Here is a 19,693-nt window from a genome sequence, read left to right as displayed (position 1 = left end):
AGTCTCTTTTTTTTCTCCAAAGGCCCTAGCACTGTATTTGGTGTACTTTGTCAGAAATAAATATCCAACAAACTTCCAAAACTGCCCTTAAAAGTAGATAAAAATTTCTGAGGCTTAAATGATAACCTTTAGTTTTTATTAATGAAAAATGGAAAATCACTCAACTGGCTCAACTCTAGGAAGTATATGTATCACTGGACATGGATAATAAGAGAAGGTAAAACAGGCAGAAAAAGAAAATGTAAGAATAAAGTGGAATATAGAATACAGGGGCTGGTGCTGTGGTGTAGCGGGTTAAGCCATCACCTGCAGTGCCAGCATCCTATATGGGCGCAGGTTCAAGTCCCAGCTGCTCTACTTCAGATTCAGCTCCCTGCTAAGGTGCAGTGCAAGATGGTCCAGGTCCTTGGGCCTCTGCACCCACGTGGGAGACCCAGAAGAAGCTCCTAGCTTCAGATTGGTTCAGCTCCTGCCATTTGTGGCCATTTGGGGAATGAACTACTGGATGGAAGATCTCTCTCTCTGACCCTCCTTCTCCCTCTCGCTCTGTAACTCTGCCTTTCAAATAAATAAATCTTTAAAAAAAAAAGAAAACACAACTCTCTCTAAAAAAAAAAAAAAAGAATGTTTGAGTGGTGGGAAAGCGTTACTGTGAAAAACAACCTGCGTCAGGTGTGGCATATTCACAAGTAAGACAGCACAAACTGGTTTTTCCTGCTCTATGGAAATACAATTTATCTTCTTTTTTTAGACTTCTAAAGATTAACCTAAGTAATTTCTATTAGCATTCACTTGTTTCTAATGTTGTCACACTGCCTTGTTTTAAGTATATCTCCAGACCTCTTTTGGAAGCATATGGGATATGAAATCTAACAGGTGAAAATTTACTACATTCATCTCATCTGAGGAATGCAATCTCACTTCCTCAAAGATACCACCCCACCCTGGGCAAGCACTTCTTGCTTTTGAAAGTAAGATCTATAAGCCCAGTGAGCAAGCTATGAACTCTGCATTATTAACTGGGTCATCAGAAAGGAAGAGGGGCCTTGTCTTCGAAGGTTTATCATGGCGCAGAGCTTTTGTGGTAAGCTACACTATATAGGTCAATAGGAAGCTAATACACAAACACACAATGTAATTTAGCCTTTTCTAACCAGTATATCCTTAGCTTTCTTAACAGTTTACAAAAACAAGTGATTTAGAACACCAAACAGTGAAAAACGATGACCACAGTATTTAGCTTTTAATTCATAAACATCCTTTGTACCTTTCAATGAATATAACATTTGGTAAAACACAACAAAACACCACGTATTAAGTTAATTCATCAATTAAATTTTGTTCAAATTCATTACTAGAAAGGAAGAAGTAATGATTCAGATCACATTTAACAACAACACCTACTCTAGTTGTAGCAATGCATCTCACAGGAGACCTGAATTCTTCTTCCATCTTGGTCAAGGCAATGATAGTTTCTGCAATAGCATTTTTTGTCACTCGGGACCAAGCTTCTGATAGATGACCCTGTTAAGCCAGACAGAATATTTTAATAAGTAATCTGAAAAGTGTTATTATAAGTAAACTCTTTTCTCTATTTAACAGTTAACTTATTTGAGAGGCAAAGAGAGGGAGACAGAGTCTGATTCACTCCCAAATATGCTGGATGGCTGAGGCCAGGCTAGGTCCAAAGCTGGGTACTGGGATATCAATCCAGGTCTCTCATACAGGTGGCAGTAACCAAATTACTTGAGCCGTCACTACTGCCTCCCAGCGTCTGCATCAGCAGAACTTGCAGTCAGAAGTCAAGGCTAGGAATGAAAGCCAGGTACTTGGATGTGGGATGTGGGCATCTTAACTGTTAGGATAAATGTCTACCCCTCTTTTCTCTCAAAAAGTATCTCACACCAAAAGAAAACATTTACTTCTTTTCATTAAGCTGAGAGATGGGTATGGATTTTGAATTAAAAATTCTTCACAGTTCTATGAAAAACTAAACTTCTAATAATTAATTTAATGATTTAAAAGAAAATAAAAATTTAAGTTTTCAATATCCTTTTCCTGTAGATCCCAAATGGATTTCTTCTCCTATCTGGGGGAAAATCTCTCAAAGATACTAAGGTATTCATGCTTGAGAAATTTTGTTTATTTAACATGAAATTTATACAGCTGAGCTATTTGCTTTAGATAAGTATTACTAGAACCCCAAGGTAAAAAGTTCAAACTAAACTACCTTTATTTGCTGCTTTGATTTTTAACTAACAGTAACACTTATCTTAGGATTTAGATGTTCCTAAACATTTTCATCCAATGAACACCTTCAGAAAGCCTGTTTATCACAAAGACTGAGAAAATATCCATGCTACTGGGGAAAAAAATGATTCAATTTCATCTTTTCTCCAAAATATCTTCTCACTTCCCATTTGCACTTGGTATCAGTCTTTTAATGGGCAGTTCAAGTCCTTCTCCAAAATGTCCTCTGTTTGCTGTGCCTGTTGGGGAACTACCTTCCATAGGAAGTCACCCTCTTCAAGCGAGTTCCACAGAAATACAGTGGAATGTGAGGAAACTGACATGCCTGGGGCAATCAGGAAGAGCCAGGCACTCTCACATAACTCCCTCTCCTCCACACTCTCAGATCAACCTCCAAAGCCAATATCTTAGTGATACAGGACACTAATTAATAAAGAAAAAGAAAGGCTTCATCAACCCTGAGGACTAAAGAGAAAGAGAAACTCCCATTTCTAGAAGTTTTATTGGCTTAAAGTTTTAGAAGACTTAGACAACAATTTGCAAGTAAATTAACTGGGGAGTTTGAAAGGAACATAGCTTACGTAAGTGACAAATTTATCATTCATAGAAGAGCAATGCCATAATACTGAACATAATAAAAACAATCTTGAAGTAAAGCAAAATAATAGTAAAGCACTTCTATCAAGTCAGCAGAGCCAGGTGGTTCTGTTTTGTCTGACTCCTGCTGCACTTCTCTGCCAGAATGGTCAGGAGAATGGAAACTTACTGATGCCATGTCCTTAATAAGCTTGATGATGATCTCTGAGATCTGCGTAGGTGTTGAGCCTTTCATCCACCAATGACTCTCACCTCGTCGAAGATAACTACAAAGAAAGATCAGTGTTTACAAACCAACAAACTATCAGTGAAATTGTTACCAATAAAAAAAGATGAAGATGTTACTCATCATGCATCAATTTAATTATTCAAGTGACTGAATTAATACAAATAATTTAAAAGTCTATCAAAACTCATCAACTCCAAGAGAAGCAGCATTCTGATTTATGATCCGTCTCAATTTTTCTGTTGCATATTAGTTTTGTGTGCATCCTCTATAACTGATATTCAAAGTATAGTCCATGGACTGCAAACCATTTGTTTCAGGTATACATGGAAATAATAAGGAGCTTGAGCTAAAATGCAAATCAACTATATCACTAAGAACACTACTATTCAGTTCACCTTCCTTTTAATTTTTTTTTTTTTTTTTTTTTTTTTTTGGGACAGGCAGAGTGGACAGTGAGAGAGAGAGAGAGAAGTCTTCCTTTTTCCGTTGGTTCACTCCCCAGTGGCCGCTACAGCTGGCGCACTGCACCAACCAAAGCCAGGAGTCAGGTGCTTCCTCTTGGTCTCCCATGTGGGTGCAGGGCCCAAGGACTTGGGCCATCCTCCATTGCCTTCCTGGGCCACAGCCGAGAGCTGGACAGGAAGAGGAGCAACCAGGACAGAATCCGGTGCCCCAACTAGGTGTGCCGGCGCCGCAGGTGGAGGATTAGCCTATAGAGCCATGGCGCCGGCTGTTCAGCTGACTTTAAAAAAAATTTTTAAATCCCAGCAAGACTCTCTATGCTAAGGAAGTAACACAATGATTAACATCCTGGTGGTATCTGCTTTCTGTCATGGATTGGCTCTGAGTAGCACTGTTCCAGATATCTACAGTACTCTGTTATAAACAGTTGCAGAACACCTTTTCATATATATATATTATATCAAAGCTTCAGAGATAGAATCTATGCGTTAAAGGATATATATATATATATATATATATATACATTTGTGAGATATTATCAAACTGACATCCACCAAGCTTGCAGCAATTTATATGAGATGAGATGCAAATACTTTATTAAGCATAAACAACATTTATAACTTTGAATCTTTGAATCTACATTTGCTTACTGGCATTTGTAATTGGTTCTCTTTGAAATTACTGTTTCTGTCGTTTATTTTTCTATCAATTGTTTACCCTTTTCTCATGGATTTGTAGCTATTATGTCTAATAATTCAATGTTTATTATATGGGCCTAAATATTTTTCCAAGTAAGTTAGTTTCAGAAGTTTTCTTGTTTTTGACAGGCAGAGTGGACAGTGAGAAAGAGACAGAGAGAAAGGTCTTCCTTTTGCCCTTGGTTCACCCTTTAATGGCCGCTGCGGCCGGCGCGCTGTGGCCGGCACATCGCGCTGATCCGAAGCCAGGAGCCAGGTGCTTCTCCTGGTCTCCCATGTGGGTACAGGGTCCAAGGACTTGGGCCATCCTCCACTGCACTCCTGGGCCATAGCAGAGAGATGGCCTGGAAGAGGGGCAACTGGGACAGAATCTGGCGCCCTGACGGGGACTAGAACCCGGTGTGCCGGCACCGCAAGGCGGAGGATTAGCCTATTGAGCCACAGCGCCGGCCAGTTTCAGAAGTTTTTATGTTGCCAAGTTTGTGAATCCTTTCCCATATGACTTTTAGGTTTTGTGTTTTGCTTAAGCAAGTCTTCTCCAGGGCTGGCATCATGGTGTAGTGGGTAAAAGCTCCCACTTGCAATGTTAGCATTCCATGAGCACTGGTTTGTGTCCTGGCCTCTCCACTTCTTTTTCTTCTTCTTCTTCTTTTTTTTTTTTTAATTTAGTTGATAGGTAGAGTTATAGACAGTGAGAGAGACAGTGAGAAAGGTCTTCCTTCCATTGGTTCGCCCCCCAAATGGCCGCTATGGCTGGCGCTGCGCCAATCCAAAACCAGGAGCCAGGTGTCTCCTCCTGGTCTCCCATGCGGGTACAGGGGCCCAAGCACTTGGGCCATCCTCCACTGCCTTCCCGGGCCACAGCAGAGAGCTGGACTGGAAGAGGAGCAACCGGGACTAGAACCCGGTACCCATATGGGATGCCGGCACCGCAGGCAGAGGATTAACCAAGTGTGCCACGGCACCGGCCCCCGCTCCACTTCTGATCAAGCTCCCTGGTAATGTGCTTGGAAAAGCAGCAGTAGATGGCCCAACTGTTTGGGCCCCTGTCACCCACGTGGGAGACCTGGAAGGAGTTCCAGAAGGCTCTTGGATTTGCTCTAATGTAGCCCGGGCCACTGTGGCCATTTGGGGAGTAAACCAGTTGATGGAAGATCTTTATCTCCCTGTCCCACTCTATCTTGAAGGCTATACCAATGTTCTTCTATAATTTGTTCTACTAGAATTTTAAAAGGAAATACACAATACAAAAAGTTTTAACTGATCATAAGTTTACTTTCCCCCTACTTGTGTTATTTATTTAACTATGGTAAGAGAAACATATTAACATAAAACTGAAGCTTATTTTTATATACCATGTGAGGGGTAGGGGCCTACCATCTTTTTCTTTTTCTTTTTTTTTTTTTTTTTTTTTTTTGACAGGCAGAGTGGACAGTGAGAGAGAGAAACAGAGAGAAAGGTCTTCCTTTTGCCGTTGGTTCACCCTCCAATGGCCGCCACGGCCAGTGCGCTACGGCCGGCACACCGCGCTGATCCGATGGCAGGAGCCAGGAGCCAGGTGCTTTTCCTGGTCTCCCATGGGGTGCAGGGCCCAAGCACCTGGGCCATTCTCCACTGCACTCCCTGGCCACAGCAGAGAGCTGGCCTGGAAGAGGGGCAATCGGGACAGAATCCGGCGCCCCAACCGGGACTAGAACCCGGTGTGCCGGCGCCGCAAGGCGGAGGATTAGCCTAGTGAGCCGCGGCGCCGGCCCCTTTTTCTTTTTCTTTAAAGATTTATTCATTTAACTGAGAGGGAGAGAAAGAGAGAAAAGTCTGCCATCCACTGGTTCACTCCCCAAATGGCAGCAACAGCCAGAGCTGGGCTGATCCAAAGCCAGGAGCCAGGAGCTTCCTCCGGGTCTCCCACCTGGGTGCAGGGACCCAGGCACTTGGGCCATTTTCCACTGCTTTCCCAGGCCATAGCAGAGAGCTGGATTGGAAGAGGAGCAGCTGGGACATGAACCAGTGCCCATATGGGACACTGGTACAACAGGCAGAGGCTTAGCCCACTGTGCCACAGTGCTGGCCCCCTAGGTCTACCATCCTTTTCAACATGCACATCTAAATATTCTAACATATATTCAGCCAACTTTCCATACTAATTGAAAATGGAACTTTATGACATTCAACATTCTTTTTATACATGGGTCTGTTTATGGATTTGATGAGGTGAGTAGGCCAATAAAGTGAAATCTGAAATCATTTCTTAAATCTTTGGAACAGCAGTGCTATTCTATTTTCATACTCACACAGAGGCATATGACTGACCTGGAATTAAAGATCATTGGAAGGGTAACTGTTGTAACTCCTTTGCCCACAGTGGTACCAGTTGTCCCTGTGATGGTGGTTCCTTTGGCTTTTAGCTGTACAGTGAGAGCTTTGGCAATGCATCCTAGAAACATGTCCAAGATCCCCAGCTTATTCCAGTCTCCTTTCTCTGTTGAGTGGATGATATCACTGATGTCCGCTGGGGGGAGGGATTTTACTCCTATGATGCTGGCCAGTCGACTGGGGGTCACTTCAGGCAAAACTCGTCTTAGTAAGGAGGTCACCTGGAAAGAAACATAAAAGGAAAAGATCCGCTTCAAAGATTTATGTTTTGTTCGTTTTCATCTTTTTTTTGTGCCTATCATTCTGTAACTTTAAAATCTTTGAGGAAGACAGAAATTACTGAAACACTATTTTTAATTTCTTGCCTGGTTCAGCGGGAAGAAACAAGCCTTTTAATTTTGATCAGGACTAAATGACACTATACATTTCATGGTAATAAGGAGGCCTTATCACAACACATTAGTAAAATGGATCACACTTTGGTCTTCTATACTCTTATTACAAGGTCAAAAATAAGAAACAAGGAGCTAAAATATAGGCTTGTAATGAAATAAAAGGTAAATATCTATATTTAAAGGCCTTTACAGTGATTTTCTTTGCTTTGTGACTTTTTTTAACAAGTTCAATCAACAAGAAAAGCAAAATGGCTAGTGGTACGACCAGTCACCTGTCTCTGGACTCTAGGAGAGGCGGTGTGAAGCAGTGAAAAGAGATCCTGCAGCAGAGTCAGCTGCTGAGCCAGATACTGCCGGCCGACATTAGAGCCACTCAATGCTAACACCATGGAGAGCAGCTCAAAGCAGTAAGCGTCAGAAGAGGCATCCTCATCATTTGGCTGAGAATTGGCATTTTCTTTGCTTGAGATGGCATGTTCCCATTCCTCACGCACTCTGGTGGCTTCCATGCGGATAGCCTGGACGATGTGAGCACACACCTATTTACAGGCAACACAGCAAATGTAAAATTAATCTAGATTTGATTGACCACTAGTAAAATAAATAAAGAAGAGACAAGAATATAAGTTGATGCTCAAGTTAATATATTCATTCTCTTAGTTAATTCTTCATCATATCATTATCTTAACTAACCTTAAAAAAAGTTAAAACCATGGGAATCATGATAAAAAATCAAGTTATTTAAAACTACTATGTAGCGCTATGGCTCAGTAGGTTAAAGCCTCCATCTGCAGTGCCATCATTCCATATGGGCACTGGTTTGAGTCCCCGCTGCTCCACTTCCAATCCAACTCTTTGCTATGGCCTGGGAAAGCAGCAGAAGACGGCCCAAGTCCTTGGGCCCCTGCACTTGCATGGGAAACCTGGAGGAAGCCCCTGGCTCTTGGCTTTGGATCAGCTCAGTTCCGGCCATTGTGGTCATCTGGGAACAAGTGGATGGAAGACCTCTCTCTCTCTCTCTCTGGCTCTACCTTTCTCTGTAATTCTTTCAAATAAATAAAATATTTTTTAAACAAAAAAACTACTATGTAGTAACTGCCTGTGGTTTAGCACAAACAAAAATCAATACCACATTTTTCACCTCTAAGGTACTTTATAAAACCCATTTCAACATTTATTTTCATAAGGTGTTTTCTATTTGGTAGAATTATAATTGGCAGCAATTTTTGTTTTTCAGTAACACATAATAATTTAAGATCCAATAAAATGTTTGCAAATGAATTCTTTTTATTTACTTTAAAATATTTAATGATGTTGAAGGTTGAAATAGACTAATTAAAATCAATGTTTCATTTGCCTTTTAAGTGCTATTTTTATGTCAGTCAGCACCCCATTATGTGAACATCCTAGCACTACTCCCTGAGTTACATTTAGAAACATTAAACCTGGTTTAGTTTAGCACAGTTAATTTCCAGGAGAGAAACAAAGAAACAGAAAAGGAAGGGGAAGGAAAGAACACAGCAAATACAAATGAAACTTGATACAGCTGGCTATCTGACACCAGTATACAGCAATCTACCTTAAAAATGAGAAATAACAAAAAGCAGCAAGGTAAGAAAGTTAACAATTCTAGGAAAATCTTTAAAGTGATGCAGATTTGACAATATATTCCTTCTTTTCTAGAAAAAGCACAGAAATTTTGCAGGACCTATAAAAACAGTCAACATAAAAAAGGCTCCACACATTTTGGAAAACACTTTATACCCTAAAAACAAACAAAAACTTGCAGATGATGATGAAATGGCTATTAACCAACCTGTTTTTGTAAGTTAGTCAGTTTACTCCTGCTGAATATGATTCCAACCATATGTTCTTTCAGGTCGGCATCTGATGTTGCCTTTACATAGGAAAAAAAATGAGGCAGATTCTTAAAATAGAATTTGTGTATTTGGCACTTTAAAGTATCCTAAGAAATAATTATGAAGATTAAGGTGAACTTATTTTAAATTGAAGCTTATAACACAATAAAGGACAAAGGACAGAGTTTGAAGAAATCAATATTGACCAAAGTGACTATAAAAAGAACAAAATTCTAAGATTTATAATCTAGAGCAGGGGCTGCCACTGTGGTGTAGCTGGTTAAGCCACCACTTGTAGCACTGGCATCCCCTGTGGATGAGTCCTTGCTGATCCAGCTTTCTGCTATGGCCTGGAAAAGCAGCAGAAGATGGCCCAAGTCCTTGGGCCCCTGCACCCATGTGGGAGACCTGGATGAAGTTCTTGGCTTCTGCCTTTGATATGTTCCAGCCCTGGCCTTTGTGGCCATTTGTGCAGTGAACTAGCTGATGAAGGACTTTCTCTCTCTCTCTGCCTCTGTTTGTTCCTCCGCCTTCCAAATAAATAAATCTTAAAATAAAAATAAATCTAGAGTAGCATATTCCCCTCTCACAGAATCATTTAATGTGGTCAATTTGAGTCACTTTGATTAGATTCATTTTTAAACTGAGAATATTATCAGCTCACATTCTGCATTCAATTAGGAGAAGAGCAATAAAACAGAAGACATTTGTGACTTTTAGTTCTAAATAAGACACAAAAATCATGAATTATATAGGGAAAAATTCAGATGTATTGGATATCATTAAAATTGAAAAATTCTGCTCTTGAAAGATAAGCCACAGACTAGATAGAAGAAAATATGTGAATGCACATATTTGTAATGGATCTGTATTCTGAACATATGAAGAAATCTTACAATTCAATGAGGAAAACCACACAACTTAAAAAAACAGAGTTGAAATGGTTTTTTCTCTTGGAAACAGTTTGTCAGCTTCTTATAAACATATGCTTACCATGCAACTCAATAATCCTAATCATTGGTGTGTAAGAGAAATAAAAACATATCTACACAAATATATGTCTGCAAACATTCACAGAAACTTTTTTCTTTCTTTTTTAAGTAAATCTTATTTATTTTCAATAGACTACCATACATTTATTGATTTGGAAGGCAGAAGGAGGAGTATCTTCCATTTGTTGGTTCACTCCCTAAATGTCTGCAACACATAGAACTGGGTCAAGCTGATGCCAGGAACTAGAACTCCTTCTGGGTCTCCTATTTGGGTGGCAGGGATCCAACTATTTGGGCTATCACTTGCTGCTTCTCAGGGCACACATTAGCAGGAAGCTGGAATTGGAAGCACAGCCAGGATTTGAACCCAGGTACTCTGATATGCAATATGAGTGTACCAAGTGGTGTATTAACTGTTGTGCCAAACAACTACCAAGTTGTTTTTATTAATAATAGCCAAATGGCAGAAATGACACAACTATCCATCATAAAATGAAATGATAAAGTATGAATACTTTTCAGGAACCAAGAGATCAAACCACTGATACCTGGTACAAGGAGTCTGAATCTGTGGGCAGTTCCATTTATACACTGGGAACAAATAACATTACAGGGGCAGAAAATAGTTCAGTGGCTGCTGGGGTCTAAGTGTGAGGGGAGGGCAGGGTATTGTATGCAATGAAGCATGAAGGAGTTTCTGGGAGTAATGTAATCTTAAAAATTGATAGATAATGATTTTACTAAAGCACACATGGCAAAATATATTGAAAGATACATTTTGAAAGGAGGATTTTTTGTATGCAAATTGTTATTCAATAATGACTTGAAATGTTTCTCTTAAAAATGTCATTTTACAAGCGTCTATTAGCATGACTGTTACTATTTAACCTTAACTCAACACACCACCTCCTAACAGCCTCTTTAGTGAGTCCTTACTTTCATCCTCTCTACTAATCTATCTTTTATGTACCTTCTTTTAGATCTGACTCAAGACCAAATTTCCCCAGGAAGCCCTCTCTGATCACCCTGGGGCATAAATAATATTAATGTCCTGTGAAATCCTGTGTCATGCACAATTTTTTCATGTATTAAATAACTTGATTATATACTATATGGCATCCTTGCCATTTATACTTACGGAGGGGGTTGAAATGGCAGGTTAATATCAAGAACAAAATGAAAGCTTTCTAACAGATCTGACATGTTAACATGGGCATTTGCACATTCATTAAGATGCTGTTTTGATGCCTATATTGCATATTGGAGTGCCTGGGTTAGAATCCTAGCTCTGCTTCCAATTTTAGCTTCCTATTAATGCACACTCTGAGAGGTAGGAGGTGATAACTCATGTACATGGGTTCCTGACACCCACATGGGAGTCTAGGATTGACATTTGGGCTATTGGCTCTGTCCTGGAGCAGCTCTGGCTTGTTACTAATATTTGAAGAATGAACCAGCAGATGGAAGATCTCTCTGATTTTCTATCTTTCAAGGAAGTAAAAACAAAAATATATGTGTATATATCTCTCCATATTTTTTTTTTTTAAAGAATTGACACTGCTAACATTCAGTTGATTTAATGGAGTATCCAGTCTCAGAGTCACTCAGACAGTATCTTTAAAATATGTACTTAAAAATTTGCATAAACATTTTTTGTTATGCATACTGTCCATGTACCGTTTTGCAGATTCTTCCCATTAAAGAGTGGTTAGCCTAGTAAATCTGAAAATTTTCTTTCAAAGGGCTGCCATGGTGATTATGAAGGGTCTTCAAAAAGTTGATGGAGAACACATATTTTTTTTGCCCCAAAATAAACATATCCTTTAATTCCAATTGTCACAAACTTTTGAATACCTTAGTGTTTGAAACATTTAAGAAAAAAGAATACTAAGACTTTAAGAACACTATAAAATATAAATTCTGGTAAAAATTTATAGACTGTATGTGTGATTATGGTATGGCAGATCTAAAGACCAGTACAACATGCACTCCGTCTTTAAGAACCTGTAGTTCAGCAGAAGAGATAGACTGCACATGCAGGTAGGCACAGCAAGGGAGAAACCAAGAACAGATAAACTGTGATAAAGTTTAGCAGAGGGCAAAAATATGTAGGGGCTAGTTTGATTCCCAGATGCTCCACTTCTGATCCAGTTTCCTGCTAATGCTCCTGGGAAAGAGGCAGAACATGGTCCAAATGCTTGCACCATCCCTGCCACCCACGTGGGATACCCAGAAGATGATCTTGGCTCTTGGATTTGGCCTGGCCCAGCTCTGCTGTTGCAGCCATTTAGGGAGTGAACGAGCGAATAAAGATCTCTTGCTCTCTCTCCCTCTTTGTTAACTCTTTCAAATAAATAAATGTTTTTTTTTTTTTTTAAATAAACTGCATATGAACTAATATCACATACCTAATAAAACATGTAACAATACAAGGATTATTTCATGGAACAAAAATATGAAAATGAAAAAGGGAAATAAAATTTTAGAATACAAATAAATACATTGTATACTTTTTCCTCTCCTTCAGGTGATGATAAGAGTGCTTTTTCCTCTTGTTCTGGTGTAGGTTCAGCATCTCCAGAGATGAGTTTTCCAAATACCTGAAGAAGAAGACAGGCATGAGAGAAGGAATGAATGACAGGGATTACTTCTGTCAAAGCTACAGGACTCACAAACTGGTTGTGTAGGACTTATAATACGTTATTCCTGCTGTCTCCACCATTATTTCTCTGAATTATGAAAGCAACATGAAACATAGGCGTTTAGGGCTATGAGAAGTAAAAATGGGTCACAGTTGGAGCTAGCAGTCTCTAATAGATTTTACAAACTATTTTGTTATCCTCTTGAAATACATTATGTCAATTTATACTGTGCTAGGCATAGGTGGTTAGGACACTCACTTGAGATGTAATAAGTCTGAATACTCGGAGAGTCTCAGCTTCGCAGTTCCTCTGCTGGGCCACGCTGGCTGAAATCTGGCCGGCGATTTTTGTGCTCTCACCATCTTTCCAGCCCAGGACTTTCACTTGTCGAACTCTTAGTGTATTTTCTGGGCCCTTTAATTCAATTTTTATGATGTGATTATCCCCTCCTGGAAGTTCACTTGTTACCCAACCAATATGCCTGGAATCCAGATCAACCTGGTAGAAGAGAAAAGGTACAGGAACCTGATACAGCTGAGTCACTTTTATCATTGTCCTAGAGTTAGCATAAGTAACAGCAAGTTCAAATAACTACTGTACAGAGAGTAAAGGTTAGTAGGCCATATCACATTGATTATCTTATTCAAACATTGCACAGATAAGTAATATTATTTATAGTAGCTATTAACAGATGAAGAAATTGAGGTTAACACAAGTTGATGGATTCTTGGTAAGTGATAGAGTTGAGAATTAAAATCCAAACCTGATTACCTATGGCTTTCTGAGACAAGTTATATTAATGAAAGCATCACAAACAATTTACATAACTGTACTTTATACCTACTATGATTACAAACACAAGATCAGCAAAGGGGTCCTGTTTTGTGAATCCTTGAATTAAAGCTCCATTTAAAGATATATATTTTCAATGTGCAATTATGTAATATGCTTTACTTCTGAAGGAAAATTACACAGTATGTAACTCTACACTTGTGATTCCATACTGACTTTCACTGGAAATACAATTTTTCGAGGATTAGTATCAATATTCTGTAAAATGATTTTTCACATTATTCCCTTGATAAAATGAAAACTGTCATGTGGCATTGAGTAACCCAGAAATATCGATACACATGCACACACATGGATATATATATATATTTATATAGAAATTTGATATTATTTCAAGTGATAATGTCAATTTTCTAAAAGGAGTACTGAGCATAAGCAAATACTATCTCACCAAATAGGATTATTTTCCCAAATTTTTTTAACAATTTAAAAACAATTTTTAGATCCAATTCACTTTCCAATATAATTTGGAAAACACACAACTGGTCAACTTTTGTGGGATAAAGCAGCCACTGAAGAATGGTTCTGAAAGTTTTACTCCTGCAGGTAAGGAAGCTTGTACACAATCTCAAACACATATCTAGATAAAAGTTAGTTTGTTTTCAGAGTTGGTTTGTGGATTTATTTGCAGCCTAGATATGGTTGCAGTGTTATAAACGATAGATTTTTCAGGCTAGGACATAGCCCATTTTAACCTGAAGCACAGGTGAACTAAGGTGTTGTGAATTTTTAAAGCACTCTGAGTCTCTGTAGGAAGTGGGGGTGGGAGACAGTAGGCACAACGTAAGGGCTCATGACTGGAAAAAGGACAGCAGTGGGTGAAAGGCTCAGCCCAGGAATGGCTGTTGCTGTTCCTCCATGTGGCACATTTGCCAGTTTAGTGCTTTGCAAACGAATGATTTCCTAATGACACTACGGTAGTGTGCGAAAACTGTAAGCCAACAGTGAAGGCTGAGAGGAAACTTTCTAGGTAACAAGACGTTTACAGACAAAGTGGCAATTACCTGCTTTATTCTGCACAAATCTTCAACTGCTTTGCCAGTTAAGAAGGTCATTGAGGTAACTTTATTCTAAAACAGACAATTCAAAATAGTTATTATGCCATATTCCTGCTTCAGAACTTACAATGACTTCTTATGACCTACTGATGCCACAGCAACTCTCCCACCTGTGTTTACAGTCCTTCCTAACTGGCCCCACATTGTCCAATTAACCGCAATGCCTGCAATTGCAGTCTGTTTTTATTTTTGCAAACTCCATTCTAAGTCTCAGATGTCAGTCTTTCTCCATGTGTTCTCTCATGGCTTGACATTCCCTCTCTTAAACCAAAGCCTAAACATTCAAATTCTCTATCTTCATAAAGCCTTTTAACAATTCTCCTTGGCACTCATGTCCCATTCTTGTAGCCATATTCTCATTACTTCCAGAAAAAAAAGGAAGCAAGGTACTTAAATAACACTTATGAGTGTCTCAATGTACCCAGATTGCCTTACAGACCTGGAGAAAGATAGAGGAGAATAATGGGATTTATCCCCTCAAGAAGCTTGCCAAACTAGGGAAAGTAACAGTAATGGACACAATAAATACAAAACTTAAGTTCAGTGCCTTGAGGTACTGAAAAGGAGTCATGTTGGTACTAGAGCCAGAGATCTTAAGGTTGAATAAGTTTCACACAAAGCACATCAAGAAACTGGTTAACATTAATTCCTTGCAGAGCTGCATACCGTGAGTGCTGAAGCAAACGCTGTGTGTAAGGCAGCATATTAGGTAGGCTGGGAGACACAGGAACATGGGCTTGAGGGGCACCTATACTCAGAGAAGGTCTCTTAAATGGAAAGAAGGTATCAGCTTACACACTAGGGATTTCTTTTTAAATGAATGCTATTAGGATTACCTCCTCTTAAAAAAAGACAAAAATGTCCAATTGATTCTAATCACTGTTCTGAGGGAGAATATGTCCTGGCTTAAAATTTATCACAAGTCAAAGATAACTTTGTTCTGAGCAGTGAGTCCTAAAAATGTTTTGATTGCTTACACTTGAATAGAAATCCAAGTTGTTGTACCAACTGAAATTCTTGGGATAGAAGAGAAAATAAGCTCTTTTTTTTTAATCAATTAATTAATTTATTTATTTGGACAGGCAGAGTGGACAGTGAGAGAGAGAGAGACAGAGAGAAAGGTCTTCCTTTGCCATTGGTTCACCCTCCAATGGCTGCCGCGGCCGGCGCGCTGCGGCCAGCACACCGCGCTGATCCGATGGCAGGAGCCAGGTACTTCTCCTGGTCTCCCATGGGGTGCAGGGCCCAAGTACTTGGGCCATCCTCCACTGCACTCCCTGGCCACAGCAGAGAGCTGGCCTGGAAGAGGGGCAACCGGGACAGAATCCGGCGCCCCGACCGGGACTAGAACCCGCTGTGCCGGCGCCGCAAGGCGGAGGATTAGCCTAGTGAGCCCCAGCGCCGACGAGAAAATGAGCTCTTAATACATTAGATTAACTATGCCCCTTTATCTTTTTCAAACCCAAGGGAAGAATTCAATCTGTACTGCAGGACAGGAGTTAGGAGTCGTGTGGATGGCAAGGAGGGCTCTGACTGCAAATCAGACTCTTCTTTCTTTGTTTACTGCCTTTGATCAAACAGAGCTTGACTTAGCTGAAACATGTAGACAGATTGGGGCTATAGAGAACACACAGAATGATTATTTAGGTTGGTCCAGAAACTTTTTTTCCCCCATGAGACCTGGGGGTAAGAAGCAGAAACTTTCAAGCTAGTAACAAAATAGGTCAAAGCCTATGACTTGCAACTAGAGTCATACAGAGAGGAACCCCACAGAGAGGAGAGAAAATTTCACAGGGGAGTCACTCCAGAGAGGGTTTCTCTGCTGTGTCTCAGAGACCTGTGGAAGAATCAGAGTTTAAAGAGAAAATTTCCAACCCAAGGAACAGCTGAAAGAAGGTCATGGAAGTAGAAATTATGGGGTGGAATTTTATTTTGCTTAGTGGTAGCTATGGTGTATTTTTTTTTTTTTACAGGCAGATTTAGACAGTGAGAGAGAGAGACAGAGAGAAAGGTCTTCCTTCCATTGGTGCACCCCCAAATGGCTGCTACGGCCGATGTGCTGCGCCAATCCGAAGCCAGGAGCCAGGTGCCAGGTGCTTCCTCCTGGTCTCCCATGTGGGTGCAGGGCCCAAGCACTTGGGCCATCCTCCACTGCCTTCCTGGGCCACAGCAGAGAGCTGGACTGGAAGAGGAGCAACCGGGACAGAATCCGGCGCCCCAACCGGGACTAGAACCCGGGATACCGGCGCCGCAGGTGGAGGATTAGCCAAGTGAGCCACGGTACCGGCTCAGCTATGGTGTATTTGTAAGCAGATCTTTTTTTCAGAATTGTTATTCCACCATATCCCCCATTATATTGACCTGCTTTTAGATTGAAGTTTCAGGTATCAGTGTTTTGCTAAGCTCAGAAATGAGGGCACATGCAACATCACTAGCCATAAGGGAAATGTAAATCAAAACCACAATGAGATTACCACTTCACGCCTGTCAGAATGGCAAAATCCCAAACCAGAGAGTAACAAATGCTGGCAAGGATGTGGAGAAAGGGGAACACTTAAACACTATTGGCTGGAATGTAAATTAGTACAGCCACAGTGTGGACATTTCTTAAAAAACTATAAATAGATTTGCTATTTGATCTAGCAATCCCACTACTGGGTATATATCCAAAAGGCATGAACATGTTGTATCAGAGATACCTGCACTATCATATTTATAGCAGCACTGTTCACAACAGCCAAAATTTGAACTCAACCGTCATAAGACAAATTAATAAAATACGGTACAGATATAAAATGGAATATTATTCAGCTATAAAAAGAAAGAAATTCTACCACTTGCAGAAAAATGGATGCAACTAGAAGACATCCTATTGAGTGAAATAAGCTGGACACAGAAAGACAAACATCACATTCTCCCTTAAATGCGTGAGCTAAAATTTAAAAAAAGAAAAAAGAAATGCCTGTGTATATTGCTTTAAACGTACTTTTGTAAAAATGAAAAAGTCAAGAGTAGATGATTATTAAAGGACTAACAAGAACAAATTAGCCATACATTAGCTGTCCATTCTTACCCCTAGGTCTCGGGAGTTGTCCACATGAACAGACACATAACGGGCATTGATGCCCTTTATACAGTTGATGGTGATGTTCTTAGTTTTGTTTTTATCTTCATCTCCTGATTCCCAAAAGGTTTCTGTGGAACCATCTGTCAAACTGCCAATCATGGCAGGTCGGCTTGAAGTTTTTATGTCAACAATGCTGGTTAAGTCCTTTAAACACATTACTATGCATAATTCCTATCAGAAACAAATGCATGTTTTTAAAAATACTCAAAAAGAAATCTTTCATGGCGATAAAACAAAAAGATATAAATCAAATCGTTTATGAGTAACCTACAATTTTTCCTTGATACATTTTTTTTTTGACAGGCAGAGTTAGACAGTGAGAGGGAGAGAGACAGAAAGAAAGGTCTTCCTTTCAGTTGGTTCACCCCCAAACGGCCACTACGGCCGGAGCTGCGCCGATCTGAAGCCAGGTGCCAGGTACTTCTCCTGGTCTCCCATGCAGGTGCAGGGTCCAAGCACTTGGGCCATCCTCCACTGCACTCCTGGGCCACAGCAAAGAGCTGGACTGGAAGAGGAACAACCGGGACAGAACCGGCGCCCCAACTGGGACTAGAACCCGGGGTACCGGCGCTGCAGGCGGAGGATTAGCCAAATAAGCCGCAGCACCAGCTGATACACTATTGACTATTAACTAACAGAACAACAAATAGAACAGTTAAGTGACTGACCTGACTCATAGCTTCAAAGCCAGACTGTATACTGATGCTGAAACTCTCTTCACTATCTCCATCATCTGATTTTGACAAAATGTTGTTAATGTGATGAAAGACGTTGCTCTGGTGGAGGAATTGATGATCAGATTGCTTGAACTTGAGACTCCAGCATCTAAAAAGGCAATGCATAAGCAGTTTGATACAAATATTTTCCAAGAATATCTAAGGAACATCTGAATAGTTGATCTCTAGAAATCTTAATGTTTTTGTAAAAGGTAAACATTTAAAAACTTGGGGAACAAAATCAATACTGTTGGCATTTTTGTTTGTTTTTAGGAATTAAGGTAGTTTTTCAAAATAAGGTAAAGTGCTAAGGAAAGTTTACACATTTTCAATATAGAAAAACTGGATGTATGAAGATCAAGGCTAAAAAAGCAAGAAGGCAGTGATCTGTTGTGTAGATAAGCATAATAAACAAGTCAAGTCTGGCAATTTCAAACTTATTCATTAGGGTGTAATGCACCTTGTACTTCAAAAATCTCATGAGGACCAAAAAGAAACCCTTCCTTCTGCTGGTCTTAACATGCATTAGGGATGTGTGGAGCTCAATCGTTCCATCAACCTAGATCTTCATCAATCAATGCAGGATTTATTTATATATCCAGTCCAGTATGGAGATCTACTAACAAGGCAAAAGCAAGGCTACATACTCTACAGATTCCAATTTAAAATTATGTGGTGCTCTTAGTTCTTAATCTCATTTTAAAATGGGCTGCACATAACAGGGCTCCATGTTTCTTGAGATTCAAGTTAAACTCCATTGTGAATTTTGTTTTTGAGATTTCACTTTTCCTTTTAGTGACATTTAAATGATTTGAGGTAGGAAAGAGTGAAAAGTGAGGAATACTGTTACAGAGATAATAACCTGGAGCACTAAGAAGTATATTATGCACATTTTATGGAAAGGAAAACAGATGTGAGCTAAGAGGAAGGACAATTCTAAATTATGACACAAGGAGAAAGATACCATTGACATAATGTAAGGATTACCTCTATGTTCCTATTTAGGTTTTTTTTTTTTCTTTTTAGAATTTAGTACTTTGAATATGCTATAAAATCTCTTCTCCAGCATACCTGCAATATTTCAATACTAAATTACCTTAGGGCCATTTGCTGCAATGAGCTGCCACTGGGGAGAGACATCATAAGATCGGAAATGGTCTGGAGCAGACGGTGGAAGGTATGTGGTAGGGGATGAGCAGCTTCACCTGCAATCACTATATCTGAGAGTGGATGTTCACAGACTCTTGTATCTCTCTCCTATGACAGAAATTGAAAGCAAATTTATCAGACTGTGTGCTAGAAGGAACTTTGATCACAAAAGAATATTACGCATATTTAAAAAATTATGTAGGGGTTACTAGGGTGTCACAGTAGATTGCGATGATGTTTGTGACACCAGCATTCCATATCAGAGTGTCCTTTTGAGACCGGGCTACTCGGCTT

The 19,693-nt window shown here is 39.8% G+C and overlaps 1 protein-coding gene across 31 annotated transcripts in view; it reads right to left on the bottom strand.

Annotated features, from left to right (window-relative positions):
• The window catches only part of MYCBP2 (MYC binding protein 2), a 303,498-nt gene that overhangs the window by 22,485 nt on the left and 261,320 nt on the right, over positions 1–19,693 (bottom strand). For 26 of the 31 annotated variants that reach the window (XM_051850575.3, XM_051850583.3, XM_051850578.3 and 23 more), the window contains 11 exons: positions 19,347–19,507; positions 18,203–18,359; positions 17,481–17,705; positions 14,354–14,419; positions 12,756–12,995; positions 12,357–12,455; positions 8,821–8,901; positions 7,277–7,543; positions 6,547–6,830; positions 3,017–3,113; positions 1,405–1,524 (listed from right to left, as the gene is read on the bottom strand). In XM_051850575.3, coding sequence (XP_051706535.3) covers positions 1,405–1,524; positions 3,017–3,113; positions 6,547–6,830; positions 7,277–7,543; positions 8,821–8,901; positions 12,357–12,455; positions 12,756–12,995; positions 14,354–14,419; positions 17,481–17,705; positions 18,203–18,359; positions 19,347–19,507 — 1,797 coding nt within the window. The remainder of the gene's footprint in view (positions 1–1,404; positions 1,525–3,016; positions 3,114–6,546; positions 6,831–7,276; positions 7,544–8,820; positions 8,902–12,356; positions 12,456–12,755; positions 12,996–14,353; positions 14,420–17,480; positions 17,706–18,202; positions 18,360–19,346; positions 19,508–19,693) is intronic. The other 5 variants (XM_051850577.3, XM_089303546.1, XM_070048693.2 and 2 more) reach the window with 1 other exon arrangement.

Source organism: Oryctolagus cuniculus, chromosome 9 (genome assembly GCF_051225735.1).
Source record: "Oryctolagus cuniculus isolate XC-2025 breed Fujian yellow rabbit chromosome 9, ASM5122573v1, whole genome shotgun sequence".
NCBI lineage: Eukaryota > Metazoa > Chordata > Mammalia > Lagomorpha > Leporidae > Oryctolagus > Oryctolagus cuniculus.
Note: the sequence above shows the minus strand (reverse complement) of the source record. Positions and strands in the feature narration are given on the sequence as shown.